Below are 20,732 nucleotides of genomic sequence, written 5' to 3' on the forward strand. Positions count from 1 at the left end.
GTCCCACAGCATAAATGTAGCAGTCTTGCTCTTAAAAAAGAATGGAGTTGCATGAGTTTGGGGAATATCTGAAGAGACCCTCTTGGCTAATACTTTTATTTCTTTTATTATTGGCTTCCATGCAAGCCAAACCACTGTTCCTACAAGCCCAGGTGCAGAAACTAAAGACCTTAATAATGTCTTGAGCAAAGCACTGTCCCACCTGGCAAGAGATGATGATAATTCACTGTGCATGGAAGATATTGTGACATTTAGAACTGCACAGGGACAAAGAAGTAGTATTGTAACTGCTCCTACATCAGAATGAGATAATGTTTTCTCAGTCTGGAGCAGGTTGAGAGATGAAGCTTTGATATGCCTCACAACTTCACCCCTCTTATGATCAAGAAACAGGCAGCTAATGCATTTGTTTTATGGCCTCATATCCTAGACAATCTAAATATATTCTAAAAGTTGCCCTCACAGTAACCATTTATGGAAACAAGATTCGGTCAGTCTTTCCTAACCCATGCCCCACCTTTCTTTCAGCAAGGAAATCAAAAGCCAGACCAAGCTGTCAGCTTTCTAGGGCCTATGTCCTCCATAAAGGCACTGAGAGAACAGAAGGGGCTATATGGAAGCATATTGTCTCCAGTCATATTCAAGCTGTATGTAATTGCAAATTCAATGACCTGTTCTCCAGCAAGGGGTAGATGAACAGCCATATGGAGTGACACCTGAGGTGTTTCAGGCCCATTATTCTCTCCAGCCAATAGCCAAAAGCAGATGCCTAGGGGAGAATATATTAAATACATCCTCTATTAAAAGCCTTGTAGATGGGGCACAACTCTGCAGTCCTGTTGGGAACCCAGCAGCAGGTCAACGTGCTAGGACTAATCAAAAATCAAATGACACACTGCTGTGTGCTAACTGCCCCCTACCCCAACCCCAGCTGTGCCTGCCTTTGAAGAAAGGTGCAATGCCTTCTGCATGGATGTACACAACGAATAAAGTCTTTTAAAGCATGTGAGAATGAAAGCTGTCATCAAAATGTACTGAGCAATTATAGGTTGAAGGTTGAACTATTATTACTTCATGCCCTTCCATTCCCCTCCCCTCCAGAGTGGGAAGAAGGGGGGAGGATTATTCATTTGTATTCAAGCACTTCATTAATGTTTATAAGAGAATCCAAACACGCAAGCAAAACAAGGACAAAACACTCGCACCAGACGTGTGATGCGATAAATGTCACTGGAGCAAATATTTAGATCTGTTTACAGAGAGGCCTATTAAGTCCTTTTTGAAAAGCTGTGCAGTGTTGTGGCTTGGTCTCTGCCTAGCAGCTCCAGTGTAAACACATGGAAGATGGCTAAGTCTTTCTCTCTCATTTTGTTATGACATCTGGAAACCTAAGGAGTTGGGAGAAGCCAACTGGCTGCCCTACTGCAATGTCTAGCAACAGGGTCTACTCCTTGAATGATAGCAGAACACGCAAAGTGGAACTGCTGAGTTCTCCAGCCTGTGCCAAAGTCAGTGGATTTTCAACAGATAATCCCTCAGCTAAAACTGCTGCAACACAAAAGCCTTTGGTTCATTCTTAATGACGTAAGCCTACACTCTCTGCATTTTTAAAGTTCATCTGGGTTTGAGAAAATCAGTTTCAGACTAATGCAGGCTGCAAAGATGGGATGGAGATGTGTCCCATAATCCCTCACCTGAAGAAGTGTAGGTTCTGGAACTTGCAATCAGCCTAGACTTCTACAGATGTCCCCATCACATCACCATCTCACTAGTCCCTCCACACATGTTTTTTTCCTAAGATAATGAAATAATTTGATAGGTAGAAGACAAATAAGTCATAGTTTCAGCCCAGGATGTAATATTGTTTTTGAAATATTTCAGCTTCTGAAGATAGGCTTCAGTTTCCATTAAGTAGTATAAGGGCTACAGATACAAAATTGCCCTGTGTGTATATATTAAGGATCAGGGTTGTTTGTTTCCCTTCTGTTGGAAGGAATGCTTTTCAGACCATACAGATGTACATGACTCCATACAGTGATCCCTAGCACTGATGGCTGAACCAGGAAAAGGGAAAACCAAACCAAAACACTTCCTGTTAGAAACTTTTCTTCTGACACTTTTATTCATGGCATCAAGAATTTAAGGTGAAACCATAAGTAACTCTACTTTGCCTACTTTTCAAACCTATTGAAATAACAAATAAATTAGAAGAGTATTGACTAACTTCTTTTTCTTCTTCATTCTCTTAATGAATTATTTGGCAACACAAAACTCTTTTCCATATAAACCAGTGGGAAAGACACCTTGCCTAGTTTCAGGAACCACAGAGATACAGTTTTGGGTTCCAGGTTCAAGGATTGCTTACTTATTTATTTTGTTTTAACAGGAACTCCACTGAGCTTTACTCCAGAGAATGGAAAAATGAGTCCCAAATTTTTGGGGATTTTCCCATTGGTATTGTCTAAAAATCTCAGCAAACCACATCCCTTCCTTCTCTTGCTGGTACAGATGAAGAACTACTAGACCTGACAGTTGCTAGACTTGCTCTTCTCTTAAAAAAAAAAAGAAAGTCTGATACTTTGGTGTGTTGGAAGAAGGGGGAAATACACGTGACCACCCAATCAAACAGTAAATACATTAGTTGTCCCTACTGTAAAACAGGGATCAATGTTTTCTGACTTAAGCTTCCATGAAGAATTTTTTTTCTGGCTGACTTTTCCTTTTTAATTAGTCTCCCTGACTAATTCTTGTAGAAAATACAAGACAGCTTAATGGCTTGGTCTCAAACTGCAATCCCTTTCATGATCCTACATTCAGCTGTACTCCCTGCTCTTGGTGTGTTTTACTACCCTTCACATACTAGACTCATTAGGAATGCCACGCCATGAAAACTTGTCAGTAGCATGCCCAACATCCACAGGGAAGAGAGAGAAATCTCTCCCCTTATTTTTGTTTAGCTACCTCTTGCTCCTCTGCTTTACAGCTAACCCTTGGGGTTATTTATGTTTCATGACCTTGAGATAAATGGCATTTGGCAGGCTGCCGGATGACTTTGTGCTTCAAATCAAACACTCTCAGTTTCTCCCACTAACAATAGGAATAATTCCTGAATGCCTTTCTGGGGGTATTTCTTCCCATCTCATTGCCTGCTTGAAGTTCTTTGGTAGCTACGTCAGGGTTGGTGAACTTCAGCTTGACTTTCTTGCTAGATACAAGTACCAAGTGGTGTGTGTGGTTTTATTCTGTGGTTTTCTCTGTGTGTGTGTTTTCTCTTTGTCCCAGAGTGTCTGCACTGCTGGTATTAGAGTTACAATTGTTCTATATAAAGCAAAGATCCCTTGAATGATCTGCCAAAGGCTTTATCTCTGAACAATCTTTGTCTGTACTTGCTTTGCCATTAACCAGTTTTGACTCTACTCCATAATGGCTGGAGCTGCTTTGCCTTAACTGATATATATCAAAGAGAACTGCTAAAATTAACTGCTCATGAACTGTGTCCAGGATGTTAGATTAACTCATCTAGAATCCTTCACTGAACAAACTGATTTACGATGTGTTATGACATTGTTACTTGATGTGTTGCACAACAACTCAATTTTAAAAAATGAAAAGTGCTCCATTAATAAGAGATAAATCTTTCCAGTGTAATTCAAATGAATCTGCAACAGCTTTAGAGAAAGCCTGATAAGGGATCTTGTGTGGGTTTGGGTGATTGTGTTTTACATTCCTAGGGATATCTTCCACTGGAATCTCTTTGTCAGTAATGACAAAATCCATCCAAAGTATGCTAAAATATGACACCTTTTGGGAGATTATAGCTCTTTGTACTTCCCAAGACACAAAAGAGTACTACTGCAGTGATTCTCAACCACTAATACGTTTAGGTTTGAGAATGTACACCAACTGCACACAACTACAATTTCTTTCCATTTCAGGGCCATAGTTTGCTGAGGTCTCTACATGGTATGCCCCTTACAAGCTTACCCAGTCATAGTTAGCACACAGCAAGTGATCAAAGCAGGCAGTTTCTTTCTCAGAGAAAACACACCATTATACATTGAGATATACTTTTTTTTTTCCCAAGAAAGCACTATTTCGCTATTGGAACATGAGCCTGTATAAATGCTGACCTTAAATTATGAAGTTTCTAGAGTGTGCTTCACATGACTACATGTTAAAGGCTCAGGTCTCCCTCTGCATACCCAGCTTCAACAAAAATGCCTTTGAAAGTGATCTTGAATTATATACTGTACTGTATGTCTCATTTCACAGCCAAGCCACTTCAGTTTATACACAATTACCTGAGTAAAAAGCTACTCAGTGCAAGTCTGCAAACAGGCACAAGCCAATCCATAGAGTCAAATAATGTCTCATTCCTGTGAATGCCTTCCTTGACCCACTGAACTTCATCTTGCCATCAAACGACCTGGATCATTTCAGGATGGTACAACCTGGTCTTCTGGCCTGATGCTCACACCAGGCAAATAATGTCTCCATAGTGTTCTGCAAATGGGAAGGAGAAATGCTGTAAAAACTGAACTTCAGTTTGCTTGTAACTGTCAACCAACAGAGCATCCCAGTTGTCTGAAAACTAGGCCATATTAGAATAGTTTTGGGCATAACTTGGCACTAGAAAGTTGACTTTGTTCAATTCTATGTCTTAGGGAATTGTCTTCTTCAGCAAGCAAAAAATGAGATTTTCCTGAAAATATTCTTTCTAGCTTTTTCCTGTATTAATCAGGAAGGAAAGTCATTCTGAAAAAGGACTTTCTGTATAGTTAACTCTTGCAAAAACAACCATCTGGAGACTTTTTAGCATACTTGTGCTTCTCTTACTCCTGTGCTATCTCAAAAATAAAATAAAACAAAAAACTTAGCTTGAAAGTGAACTACAAGATAGCATCCCAGCAGGCTCCTCCTATGTCAGTACCAGCTCTTCACATGCTGTAAGATTTAGTTCTTTTACAATTAGTAGTGATATGATGATTTTACCAGTGCATTAGAACCAATGGGGCACATTGGGACATGTCCCACCACACTTCACATCTGGAATAACATTAATCTCAACAATCATTTCTAAAACTGTATACTGTATGCCAGAAATACAAAGACCTTCAAAAAGTTAGGCATGTTTCTCAAATCACTCTTTTGCCCTCTCCCCTTCTGCTGACTCTGCAAACTCCTGTACTGTGAGCATTCTGTCTCACATTTAAATAAATATTCCCCATCACTATTATGCTGTCACCTGTAATAGGAAAAGCCTCCAAGAAATCAAAGGAAAGCAAACTTTGTGCGGTGGCAGAAAGCGTACAGAGAATAATCGGTCTTCATTGTATTTGTTCATAAAACTGAGGGAGCCTAATGGAGACCTTGGATTTAATAACATCTCTAAAATATTGAGGGGATACTTTCAAGACAGAATCTCCTGCTTTAAAGAAATATTTTCCCTATGTTCCTCATCAGTTGACTTTTATTAAAACGGAAAGTGGTTTGAAAATAACTTGAAGATTTGTTCCCTTTTTCTCATTTCTTGGCTCACAAAGGGAGCCTGATGAGTATCGCTTTGCTCTATGCAGTCAGCTTCTTCTCTGCTTTATGTATGGGGGATATCTGTGTCTCCCAATGGGTGCCTCAGTACAAAAGTTAGGGCAAAAGAAGAAAGTTTAATATAATCTTGGGAATACTTCAATGTTATTCCCTTAATTGGGTTGTTACAGCTAGCATGATGTCTGTAACTGAATTGCTAGCATTTCTTCACACCGATCTCAGTGAATTCTGTGATTTTGCAGAACCTCTGGACTGGAATTCATTTGAAAGGCTTCATAACTTCTACATTAACTGAATCTAGGAAAAAGGGACATCAGAACACTTTCTTTTTCTTCCTTTTTTTTTTTTCCACAATCTTTTCTCTGTTCCCCAGTATGAGTTTCTGGAAATGGTTCAGTGTTATCCCTGGCTTCAAGGGACACTCTGGAATGAGTACAAGATATAGGATTTGATTCATACCAGCATCTTTCACATCTAATACCACTACCCACTGCCATGGACTGCAATTTTGATTTTGAAGAAGTCAGTAATAAAACTCCCTTTTTGACATCTGCAAGACTCTTCAACCCTCGGTACTGTTGCAGTGCCTGGACAGAGCTGATCAGTAGTGGTCCACTGGTAATAAATCTGATTACGGTATTTCAACAATGATGATTTCTTCAGGTATAACTGGCCTATGGGAATCTATGTATGATGAGAAATGGGGTGTCTAGTCCTATGTTAAATGACCCTCAGAGTGGAAATTCTAGGGTCCTTGATCTCATTCAAAGTAAAAATACTTTTGCTAATGAGTCTCCTCAAGTCATACAACATCCATCCCAAAATTCTGAACACATGGTTTTAATTTATAGTTTTTAGCAACTTTCACTTATACTGTGCTAGAAGTCCTGAAACAACTTGCAGCAGAAGCTCTAAAAACTGGAAACTCATATAGTAAGGACTGCTGCTGGAATAACTAGTGATAGAAGCAGCAGTCACCTGCACTAATTCCTGCCTGAGCTTCTGATATAGGTATTAGCCATGTCACTTCTAATTCTGTTGTGCATTTAAGTGACAATTAGATCTAATAAACAACAGCAATAACACAAAGCAGCTATGTTGTTCTCCTGAACATCAGATAAAGCAAATCCATGGAGATGAATGAGATATCCTAACTACTAGCTGTTGTGACACATACAACCAATCATGCATTAAAATGCACGTCTGTCATCAAAGTATCATAGATGGCTTAGGTTGGAAGAGACCTTAGAGATCATCTATTTCAGCCTCCCCACCATGCACAGGGATGCCTCCCAAACAGATTCAGCTGCTCAAGTCCTTGTCCAACCTGGCCTTGAACACCCCCACCCCAGAACCTCCCTGGGCAACCTATTCCAGAGTCTCACCACTCTCATACTGAAGAACTTCTTCCTAAAATCCAGTCTAAACCTACTCTCCCTCAGCTTAAAACCATTCCCCCTTGTCCTGCTGCTAAACACTTATGAAAAGTCCCTCTCCAGCCTTCCTGTAGGATCCCTTCAGGTACGGGAAGGCAATGTCCCCAGTCTGCAGAGTATAACCTTATTCCAATTCCAGTCCAAGAACTGAGATACTAAGTTCAAACATTGATAGCGGCAGTTTTAAGCTCTGCAGGCATTAGATTAATCTCTGGCATCTCAGGTGAGCTGGAAACTGTAATGGTTTATGGCTTACAGGTTCACAAATTGTTCCAATGCTCAGAAAAATGCCTTGGTGACTGCAACCTATAAATAATTTGAGAGGTTCAGAAAGATACTGAAAGTCTGTGATAAACCCCTAGTGCTTTCTGCAGATATTAAGTCTAGTAGCATCTAGGACCTGAATTGCCTATCAGCTTGAAAAAGGAATTTGGGAAAGCATGTGAACATGAGGCAGATATGTTTCCCTGCAAAACAAGACTCTTCTAACACTGATTCTTGAAAGTTTTAAAAAAACAAAGTTCCCCAAACACTGGTCATTGATGAAAATCTCCATCTTTGGGCTGTCCTAAACACTGTGCTCTGGAGAAGTCCCTTACCCAGGCATGAAAGAACCCTGCTAATAGGACCAAAAGATGAAAGAAATCACACCAATTTCATGTGGCTCTAGCAGTACTCTGTGATTTCTTCTGCCTCCTACCTGTCCCATTACATCCTAATGAGAGTGAAGAGACTAATAAGAGCTTGCAGTGTAAAGCCCAGCACAGGAAAACCTGTTGTTTTATACTATGTCCCTCTGAAGTTCCCAGGTATGTTTTGCCAGGAGCCCTGCCACCAATCTCCGTCTCTGCAGGAGTGCAAGGTGAATGAGTGCCCTTCCTTAAGATCATTTCTGGCCTTTTCAATACAGGAACCTCTGACTAGCCTGAATGATGTGGGCTGGCTTTATAGTATGGATTGCTATTCACTAGGGAGCTGAGGGGAGGCTGTTAAAGACTTTCTGAGGACTGTAGGTTGCACTATACTTGAAGTTGAGGTTTTTAAGGTCAATAGTTTGTTCTGTTTACAAGCAAAGTACTCTGGGCCTGGGGCAGGATCCTGACTGCTGTTGCAAAAGCAACAAGAAATTGACAGCAGACAACAACCACAGAGACAAACATCGCTGTGGAAACATCATTTGCTGAAGAGAAGGATATCTTACACTTACTGGGTGAGGAGCTCAGAGGTAGCAAACTGCTCCAGGGGAGATCTCACAGGGATTTGAAAGCAATCTAAGTGCAAGGATGGATTTGGGTAGCTGTCTCCCTTCTGATTCCCTTCCCTGAGGCAGCGCTTGAGGAGTGAATCCCCTCCAGGGACCAAAGCAACTACTTGGGTGCTTCCCGCACTCCTCACACTGCAGCAGTTTCAGGGCTCACTGACACCAGGATCAGGCATCACTGGAGCCACAGAGACCATGCTCTGACCTTAACTCACCTCTCACCACACACACAGAAAAAAATGTCACTATTCTGCTATTTGACTTCTACATTGATAACATTCAGCTGACTCAAACATAGCAGTCTGAGTAGGCCCCTTAGTGCCAGGCTTGCTCACCACTGTTTCAAGGAGGTTTGTTCCTCTCAAAGCCCACCTTATTAAGATGCAATTCCTGACTAAAACTGATCACAAGCAGCATCCATAATTTTGCAAACAAACCTCCCAGATCTGGGAGGCAGCTACACCTGTCTTGGGTTTGGATCTTACCAAGGGAGGTATGAAGGATCAGAGGGAAAGGAAAGTTCTACATCTAACCTGTTCTACAAACACTTCTTGCAGTTATATACACAATGAATACAACAGATGAACTGCCAGCTGCCCCTCAAGCCATCATTAACTGACTGGCTTATTCTTAATAGGCATCAAATGCCAGGGTGGGCCTTTCAAGCAGGCTGTGCTGAAGAAGCACACAGTAACTACCTGCGAAGAGCAACACTTAAAGTTAGTTAAAGCTATAAACAGTCAGCTGCTGATCCTTTCAGGTGTTACCCTGATTACTATAGTTTTAATACCTGCATAGCTTCACCCTCAACAGTTCCCCTAGTAAAGACATAAAGCAGTTCCACTACTATTCAGAGAGAGTTAAAGGGAAAGATTTCTGTTTCTGCTGCGTGAATTTCTACCCCAAGGTTAATTTCGCTGGGGGATTCTTTTTGCCCTGGGGTGTTGTGGGGAAGGGTGAAGAGTGTGATACTTCAATTAAAGCCAGTAAGCTCAAAACTGTGTGCCATATGTATAAATACACATAACTAATCGAAGTTCTTGACATTTCTTTCAAAGATATTCAGCAATCAAAATAGATGATTTTAAGCTATTTCTGATGACTCCTGCCCTTTTCATGAAGCCTGGAATTTTTTAAAAGCACTTTTTATAAAGCATTATTTCCATTAGGCAAAAAAAAAAAAACCCACTCTTCTTTAAAAGTATTAAAAAACGTTTTGCAATATCCCTAATGCTCCCCCAGATAAACTACACAGCCTGTCAAAAGTCAACTAGCTCTGAAACTGGTTCAGAAAACTCTGAGTCTGGATCTTTCATTAATATGAACATGTAAATTTCCCTTTAAGTTATACTGGTTCCTGTCAGCAACAAGAATCCCAGCTCCGTGATCACAGTAATGTTTAATTTTTCAAGGGGACAGGGGTGATGGAATAGCAAGTCCAGGCCATGGCCCTGTCTGTATATTACTGTGTCGTGCTGTTTTGCCACTGAAGGTCCAGCTCCAAGACTGCAGATCTGTCAGTGACCAAACATGATGGACCACCCATCGGCCTTTTATTAACCAGCACTTGTTCCCCCTCTAATCCTATCACTAGAGTAATCAAAGCTGCCATGTCCCAGGGTTTGATGGAACAGCAGGACCTGGGAAATGAAGACTGATTTTGTTAACAAAGTCATTCCTGTCCCTTGAATGCTGTCTCATTGGTAGAAAGCAAGGAGACAAGGTTTATTTGTGCAGAGAATGAGGCGGCAAAGAAATGAAAGCAGAAGAATGGTGAAGTGTGAAGTTTAATCTGGCACCGTCTAAGGTTTCTTTCTTTGAGGCTGCCTCTGATCCAATCAACACCCGTTTGATATTTAACATCTCCCCCTGCAGTTGGAAATGATACAGGCTGAAGACGACTGGAGTCAGGGCTTCCCAAGCCCCAACTGGTGGAGAGAAAGAAAAGAGGGTGCCAGTAGTTTTCTTCTGGTCTGACAGCTTCCCCCACAGACAGGTCAGGATGAAGCCAGGCCCTAACACAAAATTAGCCTCACAAACTTTGTGATTGAGGGCATCTGGCACAAGACAAATGCAGGTTCTCCCTGAAGACAGCAAGCTTGGCATGGGATGGGAAAGGGATTTTATTTCTGACTTGGCAGAAGTGATAGCAATGGTGTTTTGGTCTGAGGACCCTTCTGAGAAACAGGATCTAACACAAGCAAGAGCTACCATCCACCTCCCTTGGGCAGAGTACTATGGGTAGAAGAGTAAGAGCTTCCCCTTGCTGACTGTACAGGCTTTTAGTGCTGCCCAAAGGTGCTCACCCCTGGGGCTGTGGAGGGCTCCCACCACAATCCTGACTGATCAGGGCCGGCACAGACAGACCTGAACAGCTGCAGGAGTCACCACTACCATCCTCCTTAGTCCATGGACAGTACATGTCAGCCTAGGGAGAGCTGTCCACATGATCCACATGAGGGTCCTGAAGAGGAGGGAAAGCTTAATACTGTCCCAAGGTGGCCCTCGAGGGACAAGTGGACAAGTCCTCACGGCAATGCCTCTGCCAGGATCCTACCAAGAGAAAGCCCTGAACACCAGCCATCCCTTGCCAGCTCTTCCCAGTCCTGGCCCACTTGATTTTGCATTTTCCTTGCCACTCTGTCAATAAGCATCTGCACTGTCAGCAAGGAAAGTTTTCTGTTTCCTTTTCTTTGACTGTCTTTTAGGTCTTTCTGTCCTACCTTCAGTGAAAACCCTGAAACTTCCTATACCAAGGAGCAATGAAATTTCAGCCTGACCCAAAGCCGATCTGAATTTCCCTGTTGTCAGGCTCCCAGCCCAGTGTTCTGCTGCAGACACCTTGCCACCAGCTACATAATACCCATCTGCTGGCAATTCAGAGGTAGTGAGAATGCTCCCTCTGCAAGCTATGCAGGAAAGCAGCAGTCCACCTGGAAAGCAGAGCAATGGGAGCGGTGCCCTCTTCGAAGAGCTATGTGAAACACTGAGAAGAGCTTTCAGGGGGAGCAGAGCATCAAACTACAAAGTTTCTGGGTTTACAATAGAAAACAATGTACCCCGCTCTACCTGCAAGAGCTGGCTCTCCAGGAAGCAGCTAATTATATGAGCCACCTTAATCTTTTCATCTGGCTAAGACAATCAACATTTCAAAGCCACGCACAGAACGTTTCAAAGAGCGTTCCTGGTCAAAAATGCAAGTGTATCCACTTTCTTTCAGAGCAGATCAAAACCAAGTACCACACCAGGACCACTCCTAGATTTCCTCCTCCTCATGGTATCAGATTAACAGATTTGGTGCATGTAGTCAGATTAAATATTTGCAGTAGCACAAAGCTGCCTTTGAGGAGAAGTAAAAGGGGAGAAAAAAAACTTTTTTTCTTTTTTAATTTGCTTAGGGCAAAAATACTGGACTTTGGGGACGTGGGAAACAAAAGCATTGACATGATTCAGCAAGGCACAGTTTTAAAATCCTCACTGTGAAGGCAGAAATTACATACAGTATTCCCATAACAGTAATGTTGAAAACAGGTAAAAATTGCTGATGCCCTTAGCAGATTTGGGGCTGTAATTTATCACAGATGTTCTCATCACATTGTGCAAACACCCTACAAGACAAAAGCTGCTCAATTTCTGATTTCCATTTTGGTATACTTTAATTATGTGTTGCTTAAGGAAGGCTCCAAAACCTGAAATTGGGAGGCAAACCCTAGCAATAGTAATCCACTCCACTAAATTAGCACAGTAATACACCAAGCAGTAGGACTGCCAGACGGTGTGACAACATTACAACTTACTATTGTTAAACAACTAGCCAGGTGTCAGGATGCATGAAATCTAGAGGAAGCAAGAAAATAAATATCTGGTTTGTTTTCTTTAATTTTGTCTCATGTTGTTCTGGTGGCCTTTTCCCAGGAAAAAAAAAAAAAAAAGCTTCAGTCTAGGAAAAACCCTCCTGAACGCTGATCTATTTTAGCAGCAATGTCAATTCTCTGTAATAATTAAAATGTAACGTATTTTTTTAATCAGAACAAAAGTTTTGCATAAATGATTGTTTTTACTTGCCAGGAACAGTAACATTTTTTGCTGTTTTTTTTTTAGATTACTATCGTAGTAAAATGAAGGAGAAGTTTTTGTTTCTATTTAAAATGTAGAGAATGAGAGAAACCATTCTCTGGTTAAGAGGCCATTCTCTCTGGTAAAAGCAGCAGTGAGTTTTGTACTCTGCCCCTTCTCCTTTCTCTGTCACTCACTTGCTTTCTAAAAAGAAAAAATGTAGTATGATTCATGTTTAAAGGCTTCCAAGTGGTACATTTTTAACCAAGTGCTTTCATGTGCCTGATTTTAACTGCCATTTTTGACCTAATACCACTAAATGCTATTGGATGTCTGGAATGGTTAATTATTTTTACCTCACCTTAGAGAAGGGGTTCAATAGAGAGGACTGGCACTTAAACCTTTCAGACAGAACAAGGTAAAACAAATTCCTTGTTTTGCATGTTTGCTAATTAATGAAAAGCTCCCAAGAGCTTTCTTTTAATTAGTTTGTTAATAAGTAAGAAAATTCCTCCAAAAGCATACGCAACCAATCTTCTCCTCTGAAGGCTGTATGCAGAGTTAGACTTCTAGCTGAAACATCAGCTGAACCAAATGTTAGTGACAGCCAGACCTTTTCCCCTTACAACAGTTCCCACTAGACTTCAGGGAAGAAGAGGATGAAGGCACTCTAAGGACATTTTAATCACACCAAAGATCAGCCTTTTAATCCTTATTCCCACATCACCAAGAAATTTTTGCTCAAACTAGGAGAGTTAGTAGAAAGCTGGAAATAGTCTGATCCAAAACTAATGCCAAAAAGCAGGTTAAAAACCCAAGTATCATAACAGTAAGTGACACCATCTTAAATTTCCCCTGGATTATTTGTTTTCTTCCACACACATTCATTTCCTGAATTTCTAGTAAATCTGATTTCATATAAACAGTTTCACAAAGCAAAGTCAATAGCTGTGACTGTGTCCTGATTAATCCACTGAAATGAAATGGATCGCATGGCTTAGTGTTTGGTTGTTTAAAGCTAAATCCACTGAAAGAATTCTGGAGTCCAGTTACACCAATAACTTTAGTTTCTTAATCTACATCCTTTTCATTGAAATTTACCTGTTCTAAAATGAAAAAGAAAAAAAATCCATGCAGAATGAACACTTAATTTCCCCCAGTACACTAGGACAACATGAGCCAGTTTGTTTTGACCTGCAGTGACTACCAAACGACGACTGACAGTTTGCACATACTTAAATCTGTTTGAACAATGTAGAAATTTCTTTTGTCATTGTTCACGCTTCATCCTCTTCCTGACAAGTACTAAAGAGCTGCTTTATTTAAAAACAAACAAACAAAACGAAGTACTTTTTACCCAGCTCAAGACAGGATGGGAGGCGTGCAAGTTTCCCTCACAAGTGGCAAGCCAGTAGACACATACATTCACACCCTGGATATTTGCCTCTCAAATAAATGATACACATGATACACACACAGAGTTTGCTGCACACATCCCAGGTTTTTTTTTGCAGACAGCACACATCAGCATGATGCAGAACTGGCAGCCTGATGCAAAGGCTGCTGAGACCCATGAGTGAGTGACACACCTTGCTGCAAGAGGCTTGGGGTTAACCGCCCAAAAAATTGATCAAAATGCGAAGACAACGGCTCTCACCCACTGGGTTAAACCACAAGGCCCAGGAGCCTCCTTACCTGGGAGAAGTTGAGCCCGTTCAGCGGGTGACACTGCTCCTCCACCCTCTCCACCGCACCCGTCCTCTTCTTCATTCTCTCGGCCTCCTGGGCAAGGTAGAGATCAAGCACCGGCACACCTCTGGAGCGGATGTCTGTTTCCGTCAAGGAGTTCACCATGAGCATCACCCAGACAGGCCTCTTGCGCTCCCAATTGCCAGCAATGGCATTGAAGAGGTAGTCAGCATAGAGCCCTTTGCCCCGCTGGTCTGGGGTCATCCAGTGGGGCAGCATCAGCTTGATGTAGTCCAGGTGGCGTTTGAGGCGGCGATACAGCTCCCGGGGCAGCACATCCTGCAGGTTCTCCCCGTGGGGCAGCATCTGGCAGCTGGCCAGCCCTGAGATGGTATAGGGGTCAGTGAGGTCCAGCTCAAAGTAGACGCTGGAGCTGGCGTGGAAGGCGGCCTTGGAGTTGTCAGGGATGAAATCCCACACTCGTGTGTAGGGCACGTGGATGGTGCCAAAGAGATAGGCTGGGGGGTCACGACGGATGGTCCAGAGGAAGGAGTTGAGCTCTCCTTGCTGTGGAGAGGACAGCAGGGGCTGGTCAGTTGCAGAGGGGTAAAGGGGTAGGAGAGAACCCAGGGCAGTAATCCCACCTTTGGGGTTGCCTGCAGGGAAGATGACCCGAGGATCCCTCTCCTGCATCTCCCTTAACAAGCCTTATCCAGGCTCGGAGCAAGCAAAGCCCTCGGGCACGAAGGGGCCACGCAGGGCAGCGTCCCACGGTGATCCCACTCTCGCCCGCGGGCGCCCACCCCCGCCGCCGCACCCCTCCAGTCCTGACCCCGTCTGGAGATCCCCTCCGCGCCGGGACACCATGGGGCGCGCGGGCAACAAGCGGGGTAGCGCCACACCTGCGGGGACACGCGCGTCCGCCCGGGCCGCGCACACACGCATGGACAAATGGGGGTGTCCGTCCTCCCGCACCCCTCCGCACACCCCGCACCCCGCCGTCCCCCACCGTCCGCGCCCCATCCGCTCCCGCGGAGCGCCGCGGCCAGCCGTGCACCCGCGAGCGGCCGCGCCCCCCGGGACGGCCCGGCTCACCGAGCGGGGCAGGTCGCACTGCCCCGTGTCCATTTGCTCCCGGCGGGCCGCGGCGTCGGGCAGGAACCCCCCGAAGACGAAGCAGATCAGCGTCAGGTTGAGTTGCATCCCGCTTCCTCTCGCTCTCCTCTCTCTCCTTCACAGATGAGCCTTTTTGGATTTCTAGGATCTTTTTTTTTTTTTTTCTCCCTCCCCCTCCTCCTGCTCTTCCCCCTTTTTTTTTCTTTTGGCGTGTTGTTGTTGTTTTTTGTTTTTTTTTTTTTTTATTATTACTCAAACAAACTTTGCCAGTCCCATCTGCATCTGACAAGTGCAGGGGGAAGGACTGGCCGCCCCCTTCCTTCCCATTCTCTCCCCCCTCCCGCCCTTTCCCACCCCCACCCCCTCTGGCTCCGGGCTTGTCAGAGGAGCTGGATGCTTTGGGGAGGACGGTTCTCATCGCCAGCCTCCGCCATGCTTTGATTTTGCAGACCGGAGAAGCTCCCTTCCCGCCCCGCCGGTTCGGGAGGCGGCTGGGGGTGAGGGGCAGAAGAGCCAGAAAATCAAAAAGTTTTAAAAAATGTTTTTTCGGCCTTTTTTTTTTTTTTTTCTCCAGTTCGGCGGCCAAGAGGAGCTCCCGCGGCGCTCCGGGAGAGGCGGGCGCTGCTGCGCGAGGCGGCGGCGCACAGCGCACCGGGGAGGCCGAACTCCCGCTTCGGCGGAAAGTTTGGCGCAGCCGCCCCGGCCCGCCCGCGGCTCCCGCCAGGGGCCGCCGTCAGGGGCCGCCGCCAGGGGGCGATCGCGCCCCAGCGCAGTCGCGCGGCGACGGTGACCGGGAGGCGGCGGCGTTGCCGGCTCGGTCGCGGCAGCACCTGCGGGGTGCTTCGCTCATGTTAGGCGCTGCAGTAACAAAGTGCAAAAGTTTGGACAACTGATAAAATTACACAAACGGGGCTTGTCCCGGGAAGGAGCAGAAAGCAGCCGGCTCCGCGGGGTATTCCCTGAGGCGCTCCCGCCCTCAGACCTCCGCCGGCCGCTCTGACCCCGCTCGGCTCCCAGGCTTGAGGAGACATGTTGGTACAGGCACCGCCTTCCTATAGCCCGTCCGAAACCAGGGGCAGCGGGGCCTCGCTGGGCGACGAGGTGGAGGGCAGGTCAAGGACGTGAGCCGTGCACGGCCCTGGCAGCACCATACCCTGTGCCTCTCCCATCCTTGCAAGTATTGTCCCCTGAGGAAGGTCCCCTGCCTCCTCAGCCTCACAGGAGGATGGAAGGAAATTTACGTGTGTTTTCAAAACGTACATCTGTCCTGCTCACGCTGTTAGCTCTCCAGCTTCCATTTGGACCAAAAAGCCTCAGGAGGAAATACCTTTCTCCAACAAGAGCTAAGGTGGTTCTTGATGACAGGAGCACATCCAGAATCCCTGAGGGTCTGGAGCTTTTTCACTGTTGTTGCAGGAGATGCTCAACTCCAGCAGCAACTCAAGCCTCCTCCTGAATATCCATCTCTTGTCACCCTGCGAGCAAAGGACAGGCACCATTGCTGGAACTCCAGCCTCTGGACCCACTGGGGCAGGGATGGGGATCAGGGAGCCAGACATAGCCCCTTCTCCCTGCAGGTCACAGCCCAGTTTGGTGGCCCCACTGTTTTGGTGGCCCCCCAGGTGTCTCTGCAACTTGGCCTGCTGTATGCAGTACCCCCAGCAGTGCAGGGCTGGATCCCCACCACCTTCATGACTGCAAACCTTTTCCAAAATTGTGTAGTTCCTGACTGTTTCAAGAAGAATTGAAACTACCAAAGTTTGCCTGATGAAATACAGTAATTACCATTATGAGTCAAGGTCCTTGCTCTGACAAAACTCAGAGTGGAGCCAGCGGGGATTTTGCCAAGGACAGTGGCACTCAGGCCTAACTGGCTATAAATGTGGCTTCCTGACATCCCTGTTGAAGCTGAGAGGGATACCACTTGCTGTGGTTACTGATGGACAAATGCAGCTACGCAGGCTACTGAAGTGACTAACTGCAGTGTGTGCCTCCTGTGGCCTCCCAAGGCAGAAGAATGTGCTCCTAACTATAGTGTCAGGACCAGCAATTCCTTGCTAATTACTTTCCTAAGGCTTTGCAACCTCTTCTCTCTTCTTCCAGATTTTCCAGACAGGTAAAAAACATGCAAAGAAGCATGGGCTTTTTTTTTTCTCATGGTGTTTTTAGTTCTTGCAAATAAATATTTACTTTCCTGTTTCTAGTCTGAGGGATAGTGTTTAAAGAAAGGAAAGACACAGAGAAACAGAAAGAGACAGAAGGAGTTTTAGCTGATGAGGTGTCCCTTCATTGTGACACAGGATGGTCCAGTGAGACAATTAAGTCATGGCCGCACTGGGTGGTGGTAGCCTGGAGTCATCTGTGGCTCCATATTGTTAGGACACCCTCTCTGCTCTCAAGGGATGTGGCACTGGGGCCTTTTGGCTTGCCTCCCCAGAATTGTCAGTGTGATGACACAATTTTGCAAGGATAGGGAGGTAGGGCAGGGCCTGGCTGCATGTGCCTGTGCCATCTCTCTCTTAAGCAGCCACACCTTTCTCCCAGACATGCCTCAGCACTCGCTTCTAGCCCACTCATAAAACACGCAGGGTCCTGGATGGTCACCGCAGATGACTGTGCCACCATCTGAAATGAAGTCCAGAGCAGGGATGGTTGTGCAGCCCATGTTCCCACAGATGTGATACCAGGGCTAATTCCAGTCACAACACAGTATCTTGGCGTTTTTCCCAAAGCACGTGAAAGCTACAGGCCTAATGCTATTGTGACACTGTAGCATGGAGGTCTTCTGCCTTTGTGCCAAACTGCATACTTGTGTTCAGCAAGTGCCACTTCCAAAGTGATGTGATTGTGCTTGCCTGCCTTAGTGGCTTTGACTTGGTCCAGTTTTTTCCTAGCTCCTTCCCACAGATCTTCCAAAGCAGTGAAAGAACAGAGATGCCTCATCAGAAGGCTGGTAGGGACATCTCCAATGATGTGACCCAACCTCTCATGTGCTGAAAAAGACACCTGGGAGATCTCTAAGGAGATGTGAGGCCCTATTCAGTCTTGGGTGCCGTGTTGTGAGGTAGGATGGTTACCCTCCGTGATGGCATACATATCAAAGCACCCAGGGCAAGAACAAACAAACATCTTTGGCACTGTGCTCATCTTCCGTCAGCCAAAAGGCAGGTGTGTGTGTGTGGGTATAGCAAGTTTTCCAGCCATTCCCTGAACGCAGCCCTGATGTTGCAAGAACTGCCTAGCTGTGAAAACACAGCCTCGCCTTGATTTATGCCATTTGTGGGTAAGATGACTAAGAAGAAGAAGGGGGAAAAAAAAAAGACCAGAACAGGAACAGAAATCCCAGTGGGAGTGTGATGTGGGTGTGTACTGATTTGGTGGGACTCTCAGGTTGGGGAAACTGCAGCCAGACCTTCAGACATTAGGAAGAGGAGACAAACCACATGATGTGTATCATGATGTTCCACCTAAGATGCAAAAGCATGCCACAAGCTTTTATGAAGACAAGTCTTTGGTAACAGTAAGGGAAATTAATTCTTTTGTGTAATTGTAACATTTTTTTTCTCCTTCAGATGAGTTCCATATGTCTTTGTGATTTTTTTTTTCCTTTAAACACAGCAGTTTAGAACAAATCTTAAGTAACATTTAGCCTGCTTATAAAGTAAATATTTACCAAAACGTTAAATAATGGTTCTGATCTTTGGAAAATGTATATTACTCCCTACCTGCTACTGTTTTGTGCCTGTCTGGAGGAACAGAGAAGCTTTGTAAGAAACCCCAAGGCTGCAAAAGCAGTGTAACAATGTGATAAGCAGTAATCAGATGGGAAATGCTGCCTATTAAAAACTGCAAAGAGATAAGATGGATGAACTGCAAAGGGAAGGTTATGTTGTTTTGTTTTAACAAATTTCAAGAAATCTAATGGGGGAATAGGCTTTTAATCTTACAAAAGCTGTATTGTTTTTTGGAAGCGTAGTAGTGTTAGCTGATGTTTATGTCATGTATCATCTTCAAAGAGCTTTACTAAATAAATATTAATCATTTCACCAACCACTTAAAGGCAGCCACTTCAGGGGTGCAGTAAGGCAACAACTTAACAAGTAAGTTCTACTAAGACAGGAAGTGAAGACAGCCAGATTCAATAGGGAGTCAGTGTGGGTACGAAAAATATTTGTGGAGGCTTTAACAATACCTTGAATAAGGCAAAACAACCCCCCCTGGAACAGAGGGCAGACTTCTTTGTTAATGAGAAGCTGGCATTGGAACTTGTAATTACAGTGTGTTTCCAACAGGTAAAGAAGATTATTAGATCTGAGAGAAAACAGCTTGTGGGGGATCAGTATTTGCATGCAGGGAAGTGTAACACTTTTTTACTGGAGCACACTAATTACAGGACTAACTACCCTTTTGTCTCTTCCCCTCCTCTCACCTTCCTCCTGAGAAAAATATTGTATCATTGGCCTGTGTTTTATCAGTAAGCTGTCAGTACATGTGTCTGCCATGGTATACTTTCTTTTGAAGAATTTCAAAGTGCCCAGTGGATTGAAGTCTCTGCATTTCTTACACCTTTCCTGTAACAAAGAACTCTGGCTGACCCACTGTCTCTCCTCAAATCTGTCCTCTGTCAAACCTGGAAGAGTAAGAGCCCAGCTTTGCCTTTTCCCATGAATGAAGCTGAAGGTCTGAAGGTGTCTTCTGCTCCTGCCAGAGATGACAGATGAGAATAAATCTTTTTGTATGCTATACATCATAGAATAATTTAGGTTGGGAAGGACTTCATGAGGTCTCTAGTCCCACCTCTCTCACTCTGAGCAGGGTCAACTTGAATGTCAGATTAGGTTGCTCAGGTCCAGTTAAGGATCCTAATTAGACTTCTCTGCTGTTTTATGTACAGGTGACATTACGTGTAGCTGTCCAAGACTCAAAAAGTAACAAGCCTAAAGCAGTTGCACTGCTAGTTGTTATCCCATGACTTGTTATCTTCCATGACCTCTGTTCAGTGAGATGTCTAACAAAATACAGATCTTCCTGCAGAAGATTGATTTTGTTGTTAGCAGTTGTATTCACATATGACACCATTGTTCAGTCGTGCAGTTCATGGTGTAAAACACAGAGTTGCCAGAGGAACAACCCTGTACTACCTAAGGTTGTCATACTGAAACTGCTGAATTATCACAACTGTTTTAATGTTTCATATCTTTTTTTCCTGTGTGTAGCAACCAATACAATGTAATCACTGTAGTCAGGCTTACATTTCCTTGTGTTTGTCCTCCTGTGTCCAATTTAGCATCTTTTGTCTCAGCGTTCCAGAAACAACCAATCTAGTTCTTGAAGAAAATCCCCTCTCGATCCTAACATCCTCCCTTCTAAGGACGAGGTATGAATTTTGCAGACCATCCAGCATTAAAAGCTTGTATTACATTTTGCAAAGTCTCACCTTGTGCTGTGGCCTCTGCAATGACAGACCACATCCTGCCTGGGACTCAACATGTAAATACACTGAAGAAAACCTTTCCCAGTGTCAGACTCTGGTATGCATTCTGCCTCTGTATAAAGTTTAGTCTGCACTTGTGTAGGTATATAATATTACATATTCACACACCTAGGAAGGTGTATATGTCTATGTG

At 44.4% G+C, this 20,732-nt stretch overlaps 1 protein-coding gene across 1 annotated transcript in view; it reads right to left on the reverse strand.

Annotated features, from left to right (window-relative positions):
• Window positions 1-15,192, reverse strand: part of TRABD2B (TraB domain containing 2B) — a 292,610-nt gene extending 277,418 nt beyond the window's left edge. Inside the window, exons 1-2 of the mRNA XM_054384439.1 lie at window positions 15,085-15,192; window positions 13,996-14,556 (exon numbers count right to left, since the gene is read on the reverse strand). Of these exons, the coding sequence (XP_054240414.1) occupies window positions 13,996-14,556; window positions 15,085-15,192 (669 nt within the window). The remainder of the gene's footprint in view (window positions 1-13,995; window positions 14,557-15,084) is intronic.
• Between the last annotated feature and the right edge of the window lie 5,540 nt (window positions 15,193-20,732).

The sequence above is a fragment of the Indicator indicator genome, chromosome 10 (assembly GCF_027791375.1).
Source record: "Indicator indicator isolate 239-I01 chromosome 10, UM_Iind_1.1, whole genome shotgun sequence".
NCBI classification, from domain to species: Eukaryota; Metazoa; Chordata; class Aves; order Piciformes; family Indicatoridae; genus Indicator; species Indicator indicator.